The following is a 17,226-nucleotide window of genomic DNA, read 5'->3' on the forward strand; positions in this document are numbered from 1 at the left end:
TATACATATATAGCTTTAAGAATTCACAAGTAGCTGATATTGGTAGTTGCTTTGGAAAAGGAAAAGGAGGGACTAGGGAAAGGGGTAGAAAGATCTATTTTTTCACTGTATACACTTAAATGCTGTTTGAAATGTTTGCCTTTTTAAAGAATTACTCATTCAAAAAAATTAAATGAAAACGATCACAAGAATGAGTTACAAACAAAAACTATGACTGTGTGACCTTACAGACATACACACAAGCCTGAAATAGTATCCACCTACATCCTTACCCGTGTCCACTGGCTCTTTTTCCATATAAAGCTCTCTCAAGTTCAGGCATTTCCCTAGGGGGGCATTCTTCTTTTAATGATAAGTATTTTATTTTAACTTGAAGCACAATTGTTCATCAATTGCTCAAATCTAATTTCTTCCTATGGCAAACCAAGACTCATCCCTCCCTAAACACTGATGTCTCTTTCCTTTAATGTAGTTCCCCAATTAGAGGAATTTGCCTAGAATAGCTAGTTTTTCTTTATATACTTTTACATTATATTGTATTCTATATTACATGTTATATTGTATCATTACATATTATATAATATATATTACATTATATCATTATATATTATGTTAATATAGATTAACATAACATATGTTAACATAGTATGTATTATATATTACATATATTTATATGCTAATCTATAATATAGATATTATATAATTGTAATATCATTATACTAGTGTTCCTTACTGTATTCTTTTGAAAGAAGAAACTATTAGAGTCCATGAGCCTCCAAGGAGAACTGCCTCCACAATCACACTACATATTCTGCATTTCTAGGTCCATGTAATACAAAATGAGATTAGCTATTGCTAGGGATTCCCAAAGGTCACCCAAATGGTTTGGTCCCAGAACAAACATTATTGAGGAAACACTGCCCCCTGGTGTTACTTAGAAAGTTTAAATGTTTTAAATGAAATAGATAAAATATGGGATGGGGCCAGGCTTGTAACACCAAGGCAGGAGGATTGCTTGAGGTGAGGAATTTGAGACCACCCTGGTCAACACAGAGAGACCCCCATCTCTACAAAAAAAAACTTTTAATTTTATTTTTTAATTTATTTTTAAAATTTTATTTATTTGCAAGATGGAATATTTCACAAGAAATTCAATTAAAATAAACAAATGTGAGTATATGCTAAGCACTGTTGATAGGCCTTAGAAGTTAATAAATGAATAAGTAATTCTCTCAGCACTCAGTTCTAGTTTTACTGGGCTCCAAATCAAAAATAAACATCAGCAAACAGTTTCTCAAAAAGTCTTTCTATCCAGTCTTCCATTGATGCCAAAGCATCACATCCCCGGTGGGAGACTAAAGAAGAAAAAAATGATGTCCTCTTGTCTTCCGATCCCTCTGCTAACAAATCTATACTCTTAGGCTTCGCAAAGAAGACCCTGTCCCCTAAGTGCTACTGACTGAAACCCTGTCTGTTATTCCAGAAAACTAGTCTTTAACGTCCACTCTTCATTTCTAATAAAATCTCTTGGGAAACATAAAGCTATGAGTTAGTAGAGGATATTATCCCCTTACTCTCTAAAAATGAGGCTTTGGACCAGACTATTCTGGGATTCAAATTCCAGCTCATTTATTCATAAGCTGATGGCCTTGGACAAGTTACTTTCAATCTCAGTATCCTACTCTGAAAAACAGGGACAATAATACTTATCCTGAAGGACAGCTGCAAGGATTAAATGATGAGATCATGTTTAGAAAGGTACCTAACACTGGTACATATTCTACCCTGTTGCCAGAATATTCTTGATAAACCATGAATTGGATCATGTAAAATTCCTGTTTAAAGTTTTTCAGTGAATCCTGTTGCCTTTGAGATAAAATCCAAACTCATTAGAATCCTTCAAGATCTGGCCACTGCCTCCCTCATTTCTCATGCCTTCCTATCTACACAGCAGTCATGAAGTTCCCGAACTTGCCCCTCACTTACACATCCTTACACATCTCTACACCTCTCGCCTACAATGACTTTTCTATTTATTTTATCCTACTCATCTTCAAAACTCAGCTCAGTAACAGTCTCTTCAAAGAGGTCTTCTCCAATCCTCAACCATCCAGGGTCTACCTCAATCAAAGAACCTATCATACTTTATCATAATTTCCTGTTTGTCTTCTCACTAGATTATGAACTCCAGGAAGAGGCTATATTGTTTCAGGTCTGGATAACCAACAATCAGCCCATAGTAGATGCTTTTAAAATGCTGAATAAATTGGCTGGGCACATGGCTCATGCCGGTAATCCCAGCACTCTGGGAAGCCAAGGCGGATGGATCACAAGGTCAGGAGATTGAGACCATCCTGTGAATGGTGAAACCCCATCTCTACTAAAAATACAAAAAATTAGCCGGGCCCGGTGGCGGGTGCCTGTAGTCCCAGCTACTTGGGAGGCTGAGGCAGGAGAACGGCGTGAACCCGGGAAGAGGGAGCTTGCAGTGAGCCAAGATCACGTCACTGCACTCCAGCCTGGGCAACAGAGCGAGACTCTGTCTCAAAAAAAAAAAAAAAAAAAAAAAAAAAAAGCTGAATAAATTAATTAATGCAAAAAGACACTCAATATTCTGCTCCTTTTGCAAGGAAAGGATGTAACAGTCAAGAATCCTTTTTGTCTTCTGTATAGTCAAGGAAAGTTTTCTGATTGGAGAATTTCAAACAAAGTTTGCAAAAAAATAAAAGCACCTAAAGCTTCATCTCAAAGCAACTGGCATCCCTCCCCAAACCCCATATTCAAATTGCACTTACCAGGGAAGGACTAGCTAGGATGCAGTGGAAATTCCAATAGAAGGGGAGGCCAGAGAGCTCACTCCGCACCCGTAAAATCAGTGCATCTGCCACATGATCACAGGAGAAGGTAGCTTCGCTAGGGTGAGCAGCGTCCTTCAACAATGGGCGAAGCAGATTATCCAAATGACAGAGGAAAGCCGCAGGAGGAGCAGTGAGCCGCTTGTTCAGCTCCTAAAGAGACAGCAGTGGTACACAGTAAGGGTGCTAATAGGAAAATAATTCCCTCATAAGTAACAGCAAAGGAAAGCCCTGGTTAACATGAAGACAACGGACATGAGAGGAAGGGGACAGAAGATAAAAACATCACAACGGGAAAGAAGAAAACAAAAAGAAGACAGTCACAAAGATCAACTGGCCTACTTCAAAATTCTGCCTTGGGCAAAAAAAAAAAGGTCTATCTAGATCAAATAATATATTCATTATCATGCACAGGGTAGAGAAACTAACTTTTTCTCTCTCTTTCTCTCTCTCTCTCACACACAAACACACACATGAAGATTCCAGGGCTACAGGCAGAAGTACAGGACATTAACTGGAATTGTCTCAACCCAATTCAACCTTCCTTGGGAATCTACAGGCCAGCAAGCTGGTTGATGTTCACATCCCCGACCTTCACTAGGAAAGAATGGTATCCCCCACCACCTCACAGCAGTACTTCTCTTCATACTTACCTTGGCTCGCTGGCTGACCACACTAGTGTCCACCTGTTCATGCCACACCTGTTGAAGATCTGAAACTAACAAGGCATAGCCCTGCTTGCTGATAAAAACCTTGGCCAAGAGGGAGTTCTCAGCAAGCTGTAGCCACGCCCACGGCTGCATCAACAGGCCTTGCTCCAGTTCTTCCATCTGCAAAAAAGTCCTCATTTAGTAAAGTGCCTCAGGGTCATGCTGGCCTAAGAAGGGTACCACCTAAACCACTCTGTATCAACTAAAATCTCATGAAAATCCTCCCTGATAAAACAGAAGGCATGGATTTACGTTCTCCCAGTATACATCCAGCTGATCACTGACTTTACTACCTTTGGCCACTAAAAGTATATTTAAAATCTTGAGGGTTTTTTTCCCCCATATTATGTTCCTAGAGGACAGAAAATCTTTCTTCCACAGTGTTTAAGCCTGTTGCTGTTAGTATTTCTGCTTTCTAATACTATAGCATAAAGTGGAAACCTAAACCCTTCTTATTCCACCTTTATCACATTGCTAATAAATATGTCACTGCTATCCTTTCCCAGAACTAGAAGAGAAGGAATAGTTCTTGTCTTATAAAACATCATAAGTCATAGTGTCAGGGCCAGGAAATTCAAAGTGTTTGATCATTATCTAAAAACAGAGTTTAGGAAGCTCTCAGGATTTTTTTTTAAATCCCTAAAACAGAGATTCTTAATCTAGAGTCAATGCATGTGAATCTTCTAGAATTGTAAGAAAATGTTATGCATACATGTATATATGCATGGGGAGGGGGAAAGAGGTCTACAGCTATCATCAAACTCTCAAAGGGATCCATGACACAAAAAAGAGCTAAGAACCTGTGTCCAGGAGCAACAGAAAAGACCTAAATTTCATTTCAACAAGAACCAGAATGACTAGGAAATCATGAATACAAGGCAGAGCACATCACAGAGGTAAAGACTGAATTAATTTCCATTTAACTCTTCCTCCACATTCCCACTCCAGTGCACTGCCACCAATGACACCATGCCCAGCCTGGAACCCCTGCAAAACAACTTTTCTATCTCAGCAGCTAAAGTAGTAGGCTTAACCTAGTAGACAATCAGAACTACGGCTGCTTGACAGAGAATGTGATTGTTTTTCCTGTGGGGGAGAAAAAAAGATGACAATTTCCTTCATTATTCCAGTCTACAAATACAAAATGAAGAGAAGCACCAGGAAGGAAAAATTTAGAATGTAAATAACGAAATTCCTTATTAAGTCTGATTAAGACAGTCATTTCCCCTAGTTTTTGAAGTGTGACCTTGTGACTTGTGACATAACATATATAGATATGCATACAGATACATATATATGGTGATCTTTCTTTACGGCATCCTCAAAGCCTTGTGTTTGGAGGATGGTGTTTCCGTCACATTTCCCACATGCTGCTCTTATGGGGACAGAAGTGGTCATGGAATGATTAAGCTAGTCCTAGCTGGACAAGAGCTCCACATTGCCAAAGGTCACAAACGCAAATAAAGTCGCCAAACCCTTTCATCTCCCTTATAGGCACGCCCCAGTGTACTCTAACAGTTGCCAAAATTGGATTTACTATTCTAGCCCATTCCTTCGGAAAGCCCGGAAGTTCAAATTGATGGGTTTTGTTTGTTTGTTGGGTAAAGGGGGAGGAGTTTAAAATGCGGCCAGCAGTAACCGACCCTATAAAAAGGCGGCCTGACACATTGTGCACCAGACCCCGGCTGCCTGCTCCCACCACACGCGTCCCGTTCTGCGTCCGAGGCCTCCACATTTCACCCTTTTCTTTTTTCCTTCAAGGCTGCCTTTAGCATTCACATTAACCAGATTTACGGGTTTATTTCTCTTGAGTGGAGGGGCGCTGAGGGGCATCCCGGCGGAGGGGTCCCTTGAGAACCTTTATCTGCATCGAGTTCCGCTCCTCAGCAATGACTCCTCTGGGCAGTTCCTCCGACGCCCTGCAGAGGACAGTAGGGGCCCAGAGAGCATCCCGGCTGGGCCCCGCCCGGTCCCCCTGGGAGAACGCGAACCCTAGGTCCCATAATCACAGCCCCACCCCAGGAGCCGCCGGGCGTCCCGCTTCCACCCGCCCCAGCTAGAAGAGCCTTCGCCATCCGCCTTCCCATTTCTACAGCACTGGCTGCACTGGGACGCGGCTCGGGATCCTTCAAGAGGCAACAAAGCCGGCCACTGGAGGCTTCGTCGCACCAAACAGGCGGCCAAGGAATACCCTCACTCGAGCCGCACCATCCACGCCGGGCCGCAGCCGGCGGACTGCGCACGCGCGGCCCCGCCTATCCCCCGGAGGCCTGCCCTGGTACCCGGCAGCGCGCGCTCCCTCCAAGGAGAAAATGCCCAAGCCAGGCCCAACCCGCAGCGTCTGAGCAGCCCTTCGCTGGCTTGCTTCTGCCCGGACTCGAGTGCGATTCCACCTACCGTCAGCGGCAGCGAGACCGCCCACCCTCCTCGCCGCACGCACGCTCTCTTGCCCGCTCGCGCAAACCGAAAGGCCTAGAGTAAGAGGCCGATTCCCCCCCACAAGAGGAGGCAGGGTCTTGGGACACAGGGGCGGGGCCTATGCCTGGCATGGGCGGGGCTTCTGGGCCTGGGACGCTGATGAGAGGAGCGCCGCAGTGGCAGGGTAACTGGAGAGGCCGGGCGGCCAGCTAGTAGAGAGGTAGTGGCGCGTCTTGGAGTCACGCTGGCCGAGTAGAAGGAATAGCGGGCCAGGCGTAGGAAAGGGGAGCCCGGGTTTGGATTTGTCAAACTTGAGTCACTTCTCTTCCCTCCCCTACCTGTCCAGTCTCTTTTTAACAAAATAAGGCATGGAAGTTCCGTAGGTAAGTTCTCTCAGGTCCTCCACCAGCACTAGAGTTGTTGAAGGAAGGAGTCTCCCAGGCATAAGTCCCATAATCTGATCTCATCCTTTACCTCTCCTGCCTCATTTCTCCATCATCCCCGTACTTATGCTCCTCACTACTGAGAAATTTGAAACCCCTCAGCTATCTTGGACTTTGTACAACTCATGGCTTTGCTCAAGCTGGACCTCGAACCTGAAAAACCAAAAATCCTCCTCATTTGTCAACGCCATCCTCATTGCTTCTTGCATAAAGCCTTTCCCACTGTCCCCAATCAGAATTCATTATCCCTTCCTCTTTGCTCCCACAGCATTATTTTAATCTTTATTACAGACTGCTTTCTGCTTTGCATTTTCGTTAGTAATTACAAAGGTCTTTTTAAACCGTAAACGCCTTGAGAGGGCATGGACCCTGTCTTAACCCTGTAGTTCCAGGACCTTGCACATGGGAGATGCTCAATAAGTATTAAAGTGAATGCTGGGGTTCAAGTGGCGTTGATAGTACACAGGCAAAATCTCATTCATTCATGGTCCGCTAAATCATGGCCTCTGCTCTGGAATAGTTAGGCCTAATTAAGACAAGGAAAGGCAACCCAACCTACTGGGAAATGGAACCTCTAGGCGGGCCCATGTAATATACATACACATACCCTCTGCCTACGAGAAAGAACAGTTTGGGAGCTGATTCTCCAGCAGATGAGAGTTAGTGCTAAATTAACCAGAGCAGAAGTAGGCATACCGGTCATTTCTGGGACCTAAACCCTTCTCTGCTACATTCAGGGCATGGCTCCCCTGAGCCAGGAAGCAAGTCTGCCATCTCTTCTGGCTCAGAGGAGCCTCCTTCCTCATCCCCAGGGTCTTCAGGCAGTGGGCAGAGGCAGCGGAGAGGCTGGGGGATGCAGGGACACAGGTTTTGGATGGGGAAAGGAAGTCTGTACACTTGAGCAGCCTTCTCCCTGGGCTTCTGAGGCATTCGAGCCTCTTGCGCAGTGAAAACAGATGGTAGCCCTTGACCTAGGCCTCGCTCAAGCTGTGTGCCTGCAAAAGAGAGGTTTGTCAGTCCATTGCCCATCCCAGGGAGGGATGGCTTCCTGGCCACTCCCCAGTCTGCTGGGGCCTGGCCTCAACTTACCAGGAATCGTGTTCTCTAGTAGGAAGCCTGAGAGTCCCGCCAGGAAGATGGGCTGTGTCAGCAGTGAGTGCAGTAATACATCCAAGGGGCTCCAGCCTATGAAGGGTTGGGGCCAGGCAGGAAGGGAACTCTGATCCTATATCCAAGCCCAGGAGTCTTGCCCTCCCAGACCTAAACCTAAGTCTTGGACTAAGGACAGATCTTTCTGAATTGTCATTTCATCCCTCTCACCTGTCTAACCACTTTCCAAATCCAGGCCTTTCTCACAGGATTCCTGCTCAACACCCTATGTTCTGATCATCCACACACCCTCCATATATGCTTTGACTATTCCAGGTTCCCTTTCTCTAGAAAGCTTAGTATTTAAGCCCAACCTCATCTCCCAGTTTTTACCCTCTATGCTCTATCCTGGGTTTTTCAACCTCAGTCCTACTGACATCTTAGACCAGATAATTCTTGGTTGGGGGTGGTGGTACAGGGGGGATGTCCTGTACAGTGTAGGATGTTTAGCAGCATCTTTCTATGCACTAAACCCTAGTAACAACTCCCTCTTCCTCCATGTGTAACAGCCAAAAATGTCTCCAGACATTGCCAAATGTCCCCATGGGGGCAAAATCACCCAGTTGAGAACTGGGTGGGACAAATTAAGCAATTTACTGCTCTCAGGACATATCCTAAGACTTCCCACTTCTGTGTCTTTGTATAAATGATGGTTCCTTCATGAGGAATGACCTTCTCACCAAAGATGTTTAAAACTTACCATCCTTCAAGACCAGCTCTGTTACTGGATCACCTCAAACAGAAGCTATCTCTCTTGCCACTGAGCACCATAGCTCTTTATCTGAACCTTTCTTGTTATTTTCCTACACATCTCATCTCTTTTACTACGCTGTAATAAAGGGAGGCACCTTTGTATCCCAAATGGCTAGCATAGTGCTCAATAAATATCCATTAAACAAATGAATGAAGTATTTACACCAAAGCCCAGAGAAGGCTGTGGGGCCAGGAGCCGGGGGAGCCTGAGCCTCAACTCCTTGCTTTCCTGCTACTGAGCAACTCCCCTTCCCTTCCACCTACCTGTGCTGAACAGGACTGGGGCTTCCCGAAACCATCTTGGCAGCAGCAAGGCCATGAAGATAGAGAAGCCCACAATGAAGATATTTCGCCCAGAGTCTATGTCAGCCAGGTAGAAGCTGGAGAATCCAGCAGACAAAACCACAGCCTGGGTCACCCCCAGCACCCCACCTGTCTCATACAGAAGAAATCAAGGGGGTCAGGAGGAATCAAGGGGGCTCACATAGTGTGGAGTATTGCAGGGCAAGCAGGTTGTAATGGGGAAAAAATAAAACCCAAGAGACTGATTTTTTTTATTATTATTTTTTTTTAGAACAAGTCTCACTCTGTCACCCAGGCTGGAGTACAATGGTGCAATCTCGGCTCACTGCAACCTCCGCCTCTTATTCCTGGATTCAAGCGATTTCTCCTGCCTCAGCCTCCTGAGTAGCTGGGATTACAGGCATGAGCCAGCATGCCTGGCTAATTTTGTATTTTTATTAGAGACAGGGTTTTGTCATGTTGACCAGGCTGATCTCGAACTCCTGACCTCAAGTGATCTGCCTGCCTGGGCCTCCCAAAGTGCTGGGATACAGGTGTGAGCCACCATGCCCGGTCTGAGGTTTTCTGATTCTTCAGGAAGCCCAGAAGCCCAATCAAGAGACCAAGATGTTAGGCTGAGAAATTGAGACTGACACATGCTCATATCCATCCATTCATCCATCCATCCATCCATCCATTCATCCAGGAAAGCTATTTAGAAAGAAAAGGTGCCGGCCGGGCGCAGTGGCTCACGCCTGTAATCCCAGCACTTTAGGAGGCCGAGGCGGGTGGATCACAAGGTCAGGAGATCGAGACCACGGTGAAACCCCGTCTCTACTAAAAATACAAAAAAAATGAGCCGGGCGCAGTGGCGGGCGCCTGTAGTCCCAGCTACTCGGGAGGCTGGGGCAGGAGAATGGCGTGAACCCAGGAGGCGGAGCTTGCAGTGAGCCAGGATCGCGCCACTGCACTCCAGCTTGGGCGACAGAGCAAGACTCCGTCTCAAAAAAAAAAAAAAAAGAAAGAAAGAAAAGGTGCCATCCTAAAGAACTGATCAGGCCATACTGGGGAGTACCAGTTCAATACCAGCCCTGTTGATACATCCACTCACCAACCACAGGCAGCGGGATGGTGGTGAGGAGCTGAGCCAACCTTGGGGAGAGTCCAAGCCCCATGCAGAGTAGCCCCACTAAGTGAGCCACTTGCTGAGATCCAGCCTGCATGAAGAAAAGACACTGGAGACACAACCACTTCCTCGGACTGTCCCAGGTCTTTGCCTTACTGGTTCCTTCTCATCATTTGGATCCCAGCTCAAATGTTACTCTTCCAAGAAGCCTCCCTGGCCAGTCTAAATGTGCCTCCTTTCCATCCCGCTATCCTGATTTTTTTATATAACACTTATCGCCTTCTGAAATTTTCTTCACTTTTAAAAAAATTTTTTTTTTTTTTTTTTTTTTTTGAGACGGAGTCTCGCTCTGCCGCCCAGGCTGGAGTGCAGTGGCCGGATCTCAGCTCACTGCAAGCTCCGCCTCCCGGGTTCACGCCATTCTCCTGCCTCAGCCTCCCGAGTAGCTGGGACTACAGGCGCCCGCCACCGCGCCCGGCTAGTTTTTTGTATTTTTTAGTAGAGACGGGGTTTCACCGTGTTAGCCAGGATGGTCTCGATCTCCTGACCTCGTGATCCGCCCATCTCGGCCTCCCAAAGTGCTGGGATTACAGGCTTGAGCCACCGCACCCGGCCTAAAAAATTTTTTATTTTTTGAGATGGAGTCTTGCTCTGTTGCCCAGGCTGGAGTACAGTGGTGTGGTCTTGGCTCACAGCAACCTCTGCCTCCCATGCTCAAGTGATTCTCCTGCCTCAGCCTCCCGAGTAGCTGGGATTATAGGTGCACACCACCACACCCAGCTATTTTTAGTAGAGACAGGGTTTTACCATGTTGGCCAGGCTGGTCTTGAATTCCTAGCCTCAAGTGATTCGCCTGCCTTAGCCTCCCCACATGCTAGAATTACAACATGAGCCACCATGCCTGGCCCACTTTTTTTTTTTTTTTTTTGAGACAGAGTCTCACTCTGTTGCCCAGGCTGGAGTGCAGTGGCCAGATCTTAGCTCACTGCAAGCTCCGCCTCCCGGGTTCACGCCATTCTCCTGCCTCAGCCTCCCAAGTAGCTGGGACTACAGGCGCCCACCACCTCGCCCGGCTAGTTTTTTGTATTTTTTAGTAGAGACGGGGTTTCACCGTTTTAGCCAGGATGGTCTCTATCTCCTGACCTCGTGATCCACCGTCTCGGCCTCCCAAAGTGCTGGGATTACAGGCTTGAGCCACCGCGCCCGGCCACTTTTTTAAAAAGATACTTTTTTTCCTTCAACTGTCTGCGTCTCCCTCTATGAAGTCCCCAAGATAGCAGAACTTTATGTGACTGGTTCTTTGCCCCAGCCTTGGTACTGTGCCTCATGCACAGGAGTTCCATGGTGATTCGTTCACTTCCCCACTCTCTTAGCCCAAAGTCTAATCTTAGGCACCTCCCCAAGTGAGACAGTTGATGTGAGGTGCTGGGCGCACCTGGCAATCAATCGGTGTAAGTTCCTTCCTTCTCCTTCCCCTCTAGCTCCACCCCACCCCACCCCCATCCCAGGTCCACATACCTGGATAAGACCCACTTTGCCCACGTTGGGGAAGCTGGATGCAGTGCCCATGGGGCTTCCCAGCAGTCCGGCCAGCACACTGCCCAGCCCCTCCAGGCTCAGCCCTCGACTGCAGGCATGTGGAGGTGGGGGAGGCAAATGCAGCAGCCGGCCGCACAGGGCATAGCAGCCCAGGGAACTGGTGGAGGCTGCCAAGGCCATGGAGATGCCTGCAGCCAGAGCTCTGGGCGTCATTAAAGGCCAATTCCACTCACCTGGGGAGGGAAAAGGAGCCACTTTGGGGCCAGACTCAAGTCAGGAGTACCCCCTGCCTCCAACAGCCTGTGCCACAAGAATCCTAGATGCCTCAATGTCTTTGAAGATAATGTCTTGGGACAAAACTACTGAACTCTAAGGAGAAAGACCCATCCCTTTACCATGGTCTACAAGGTCCTCTTTGGTCTGGCCTTCCCTCTCTCTGCAGCCTCATCTCCCAGCACACTCTGCCTCACTTCCTTCACTCCTACCACACTGGCCTTGTTGTAGGCCTTTGTACATGCTGTGCTCCCAGCCACCACAGGACCTTTGCATATGCATATCCTGCAACTAGAATGCTCTTCCCTCCTGCCTTTGTCTAGTTAGCTCCTACTCATGTCTTCCATCTCAAATCAGTGGCCACATCCTAAAGAATATCTTTACTTAGGCCGGGCGTGGTGACTTATGCCTGCAACCCCAGCACTTTGGGAGGCCGAGGCGGGTGGATCACCTGAAGTCAGGAGTTTGTGACCAGCCTGGCCGACATGGTGAAACCCCATCTCTACTGAAAATACAAAATTAGCCGGGCATGGTGGTGCATGCCTGTAATCCCAGCCACTTGGGAAGTAGAAGCAGGAGAATCACTTGAACCTGGAAAGTGGAGGTTGCGGTGAGCCAAGATCACACCATTGCACTCCAGCCTGGGTGACAAGAGTGAAACTCTATCTCAAAAAAAAAAAAAAAAAAAAAAGAATATCTTTACTGACCTCCTGGATAAATTCAAATTACCTATTATAAGTTTTTTGGTTTATTTGTTTGTTTTAAGACAGGTCCGGCCGGGCGTGGTGGCTCAAGCCTGTAATCCCAGCACTTTGGGAGGCTGAGACGGGCGGATCACGAGGTCAGGAGATCGAGACCATCCTGGCTAACACGGTGAAACACCGTCTCTACTAAAAAATACAAAAAACTAGCCGGGCGAGGTGGCGGGCGCCTGTAGTCCCAGCTACTTGGGAGGCTGAGGCAGGAGAATGGCGTGAACCCGGGAGGCGGAGCTTGCAGTGAGCTGAGATCCGGCCACTGCACTCCAGCCTGGGTGACAGAACAAGACTCCGTCTCAAAAAAAAAAAAAAAAAAAAAAAAAAGACAGGTCCTTGCTCTGTTCCCCAGGCTGAAGTGCAGTGGTGCAATCATAGCTCACTGCAGCCTCAATCTCCTGGGCTCAAGCGATCCTCCCACCTCAGCCTCCCAAGTAGCTGGGACTAAAGGTGCATGCCACTGTATCAGGCTATTTTTTTTTTTACTTTTAATAGAGACAAGGTCTCACTATGTTGCCCAGGCTGGTCTCTAACTCCTGAGCTCAAGCAATCCTCCCACCTCAGTTTCCCACAGTGCTGAAATTTCAGGTGTGAGCCATGGCGCCTGGCATTTTATTTTATTTTATTTTTATAAACAAGGTCTCAGTCTGTCACCTGGGCTAGAATGCAGTGGTGCGATCATAGCACACTGCAGCCTCCAACTCCTGAGCTCAAGGGATCCTCCTGCCTCAGTCTCCTGAGTAGCTAGGCCTACAAGCATGTGCCACTAGGCCCAGATAATTTTTTTATGTTTTGTAGAGATGGAGTCTTGCTTTGTTACCCAGGCTGCTCTCGAAATCCTTGCCTCAAGCAGTCTTCCTGCTTCTGCCTCCCAAAATGCTGGGATTATAGGTGTGAGCCACTGTGCCTGGCCTTCATTATAAGCTCTTAGGACACAATGTATCTCCCTTTGGTTACAGTTCCCACAGTGGCAATTTTATGTTTCTTTGGGTGACTCTTTAGTATCTATGTTCCCCAATAGACTATAAGCTCCCTGAAGGTAAGTGCTGTGTCTGTCATGGTCATCACTATGTCCCCTACCATGTGCCTAGCACATAATCAGCACTCAACAGATCCTTATTAAATTAAAGAAAAACCAGCCTGGACAACATGGTGAAATCCCATCTCTACAAAACAACACAAAAACTAGCCGGGCATAGTGGCGCACATCTGTAATCCCAGCTACCTGTGGGGCTGAGGCACAAGGATAACCTGAGCCAAGGAGGTTGAGGCTGCAGTGAGCCATGTTTGCATCAATGCTCTCAGCCTGGGTGACACAGCAAGACCCTGTCTAAATAAATAAATAAATAAATAAATAAATAAATAAATAAATAAATAGAAGAATGAGCAAATTTCACATATAACGCCTCAAAAGCAATCTTTATGCATAGGTTGCCAAGTCAAATGCCCATAGGGGCTGGTAACATAAATGTGTTCATTGGGTAAGGAGTATTGGTAGTGAATATCGGGGGTTACAGGAACAATAGATGTCTGTCTCCTAACACTGACCCAAAAAAAACACCTGCAGTGGGATGGGGCACAGTGGCTCATGCCTGTAATCCCAGCACTTAATCAAGCAGATCACTTGAGCCCAGGAGTCTGAGACCAGCCTGGGCAACATGTTGAAACCCTGTCTCTACAAAAAACAAACAAAAGTCGGCATGGTGACACACACCTGTAGTCCCAGCTACTCTGGAGGCTTATGTGGGAGGATCACCTGAGCCTGGGAGGTTGAGGCTGCAGTGAGCCATGATCACGCCATGCACTCCAGCCTGTGTGACAGAGTGAGACCCTGTCTCAAACAAACAATAACAACAACAACAAAACACCTGCAGTGAGGGGCTAGCATTTTCTGTCTCTCAGACTGGTAATTTCTCTCTCCTGTATGTTTTGAAAAAACACAGCATTTAACTCAGAAATAAAATCCATTAAGTTCTTTGAATTCAAATAAATAGATACCTTTATTTGAACAAGAGAATGGAGGACTAGGAGAAAACCTACCTGGGTGAGGCAGCCAAATCCACGGTGCTTTGGTGGGGGCAGACAGTTCCTGGGGGATAACACTGAACCCCAAAAAGGCAGAAACGATCCACACACAGGCCACGGGGATCAGCACCTGAGCAGCAAGACTGAGGAAAGAACTCCTCCCCCAGAACCTTCTGAGCCACCCTTGGAGGGTTAGACAGAAGCCAAAAGGTAGGGGATGGAGTGAGCACTCCAGGCCAGCCCTTCTGACCTCTACTGCCCTGCCCAGACCCACACATACCGAGAGGAGCCGGAAGGCAGGGAGAGGAGTGTGAGTTGATGAAGCTGAAGCTCGCTTCCAGGGGCACACATGAAACTGGCTGGAGCCCAGGTGCTGAGAACAGACCACCATGAGCAGGATAACCCTAAGAGAGAGAAGGTTTTAGGAGCAAGAGGCATTGGGTATCCTGAGGCATGGGAAATGAGGTGGGGGTAGGCAGAATACCATAAAAGCGGGGGGTGGTCCCAGAGAAGGAAACTCCCATGGAAGGAATAGGAAGTCACCTTAGGGGACAGCAGAAAACAGTGTGAAAGTCAAGGAGACCAGATGAATCAAGGGAAAGTCTTGGATTCCAAATATAAAATATGTCCCTATTCCAGTCGCTGCTGAATCTGGTAGGACCAGCAGCTCTGCCCTCCCCTAGTCCTCCCATACACCCCCACTGGGCACCATCCCATGCCTCTCAGGACTCACGTACAGCAAGGCCAACCCCCAGTGAGCAGAGCAGAACTGGGCTACCTCCCTGTGGGCAGAAAGCCCTGCCACAACCAGGCTGGGAGCCAGCACCAGGGGCCCACAGTGGGGGAACACGCGGCCAGGACTCCCCAACAGCCCCATCGTGCCCTGCAGCAGCCCAGATACCACCACTGCCCCGGACACCTGGTAGAAGAGAGGAGAGGTTGGAGAGAAAATATTCTGTTCAATCAAACTGGCCTCAGCCTGGTCTTCCTAATTCTAGATATGGGTTCCTCCCCCAACTCCTTTCCAGGAGCATCTCAGTCTCTGCATAATGGAAATAAGAGCTCCCTGAAGCCTGGCACCACCCTTATCCCTTCTCACCTCTAGACACCCACCTCCTGGAGAGAAGTGTTCCAGTGCCGCAGGCCATGGCAGCTAGGTCCCCTACACAGCTGCATCATGAGGGAGGCTAGGAAAAGTTTGGGGCATGGTGAAAAGAAAGATGAATGGGATGGAGACCCATTACTCTACAGTAACACTCCTGGCACAGGTCCAAGCCCCCTACAGTGCCTCACAGTCTTACCACTGCCCAATCTCAATCCTGCACCCACCTACACCTGCATGCTCAGATGATAACCCAGCCCCACCCTTACCCCTTGCCCTTGTTCTGTGCTCACAGTTTCCAGGTGTCTGGATGGCCAGAGGTAGCTTCTGGCTGGTCAGCACCAGAGCAGAGATAAGGAACTCTAAGGATGGAGCCTGGACAAGAGGCAGCCTGTAGGAACAGCAGCCCCAGCAGGTCTGGAAATATGTGGCAGCCAACAAGGCTCCCCCAAACCTCTCCCACCCTTCAGGACTCTGCCCCCTCTCTCCAGGGAGGTTCCTCTCACCTGCTGCCCATCCAAGTTTGCAGGATGGTAGACACACCACATGAAAAGAAGCTGGAGGCCAGGAGCTGAGAAGGGGAGTAAGAGAGTCCTCCTGGGGAGAGACTGCAAAGCAGGAGCAGGTGGGAGACACAGAGCAGAGAAGCCATGACCAAGACATGCTGCAGGTGGAGGAATGAGGAGGGCAGTCTTCAGAGAAGTGGAAATACCTGCAATACTTCCAGAGGCTTTCACATCTACACCTACTTCCCCACACACACCATCAGGCAGCACCAACTCCTGCACCTCTGCCTCCTACCTGCAGAGCTAGAAGACAGCTGAGGCCCCAGGGCAGAGATCCACACAGAGGGTCCCAAGAGTGGGTGGAGGGATTCTGGGGAACAGGTGGAGGCAGGGGAGCCAGGGCATCCTGGGAGCCCACTGATTGGAGTTGGTTAGGATTGAGGGGTGATCGGCTCATGCTGCCCTGCCTTTCGCTTTGTCTTGGCTGCCCGGGACCAGAGTTAAGTAGAAAGTAAGAGGTCAGAGTTTGGGTGAAGCCTGGGGTGGGGAGAAGGTGGGGAGAGGGTGGGAGTGTCAATGAAGCGGAGCAAAGGTATAAGGAATTTGGGGCAGGGCACCGCCTTTTCACCTTTGCCCAGCTGTTGTGCAAATTCCATCAGCCATTAACTGGGGAGCTGAGTTCTGGGGCCCTCCTCCAAGAATCTTCTTCCAGATTTCCTGTCCCTAGACCAGGCTGTAGAAAGTAGGATAGGAGGGGTGGGGAGGAGAGGAGCTCTTCAAAATAATCTGGGGAAATTTTGCAGACTTTATTCCCTCCCATTTAAAACCATCACTATTTGATCCACAGTCCTCACCCCTTGCAGTACCAAGGCCCCTGGACTACTTCAAAATGAAACTTGTGGGGTGAGTGTGGTGGCTCATGCCTGTAATCCTAACACTTTGGGAGGCCACACTGGGTGTATCACTTGAGGTCAGGAGTTCAAGACCAGCCTGGCAACATGGTAAAACCATCTCTACTAAAAATACAAAACTTAGCTGGATGTGGTGGCACATGCCTGTAATCCCACCTACTCGGGAGGCTGAGGCACGAGAATTGCTTGAACCCAGAAGGCAGAGGTCGCAGTGAGCTGAGACCACACCACTGCACTCCAGCCTGGGTGACAGAAGGAGACTGTGTCAATAAAAAAAGAAAACAAGAAACTTGTGGATAATATATCCTACATCACGTGACAACCACAACTACCTGAAACGTGCTCACTGTAAAGAATAAAATTTATAGTAACATGTATT

The 17,226-nt window shown here is 47.9% G+C and overlaps 2 protein-coding genes across 10 annotated transcripts in view; both read right to left on the bottom strand.

Moving 5' to 3' along the window:
- The window catches only part of LOC105481246 (non-homologous end joining factor 1), a 102,931-nt gene extending 96,862 nt beyond the window's left edge, over positions 1-6,069 (bottom strand). The window contains exons 1-3 of one of the 3 annotated variants that reach the window (XM_011740688.3): positions 5,424-5,779; positions 3,509-3,685; positions 2,796-3,008 (exon numbers count right to left, since the gene is read on the bottom strand). In XM_011740688.3, the coding sequence (XP_011738990.1) occupies positions 2,796-3,008; positions 3,509-3,685; positions 5,424-5,435 (402 nt within the window). In that variant the 5' untranslated portion in view covers positions 5,436-5,779. Of the gene's footprint in view, positions 1-2,795; positions 3,009-3,508; positions 3,686-5,208; positions 5,399-5,423; positions 5,780-5,962 lie in introns of those variants that run through there. The other 2 variants (XM_011740690.3, XM_011740689.3) reach the window with 2 other exon arrangements.
- A 74-nt stretch (positions 6,070-6,143) lies between these two features.
- Positions 6,144-16,859, bottom strand: LOC105481247 (solute carrier family 23 member 3). 7 transcript variants are annotated; one of them, XM_011740693.3, is made up of 12 exons: positions 16,232-16,838; positions 15,937-16,094; positions 15,724-15,821; positions 15,442-15,515; positions 15,066-15,247; positions 14,609-14,732; positions 14,344-14,458; positions 11,255-11,508; positions 9,722-9,827; positions 8,593-8,760; positions 7,516-7,611; positions 6,144-7,421 (listed from the first exon to the last, which is right to left on the bottom strand). In XM_011740693.3, the coding sequence occupies exons 1-12, from the start codon at positions 16,391-16,393 to the stop codon at positions 7,126-7,128; spliced, it is 1,833 nt and encodes a 610-aa protein (XP_011738995.2). In that variant the 5' UTR covers positions 16,394-16,838; the 3' UTR covers positions 6,144-7,125. The 7 variants fall into 7 exon arrangements, with proteins under 7 accessions (XP_011738995.2, XP_011738994.2, XP_011738993.2 ...); XM_011740692.3 differs by having other exon boundaries at positions 14,344-14,732; positions 15,937-16,001; positions 16,232-16,859; XM_011740691.3 differs by having other exon boundaries at positions 14,344-14,732; positions 16,232-16,854.
- Positions 16,860-17,226: the final 367 nt, after the last annotated feature.

This window comes from Macaca nemestrina, chromosome 11, assembly GCF_043159975.1.
Source record: "Macaca nemestrina isolate mMacNem1 chromosome 11, mMacNem.hap1, whole genome shotgun sequence".
Lineage (NCBI taxonomy): Eukaryota > Metazoa > Chordata > Mammalia > Primates > Cercopithecidae > Macaca > Macaca nemestrina.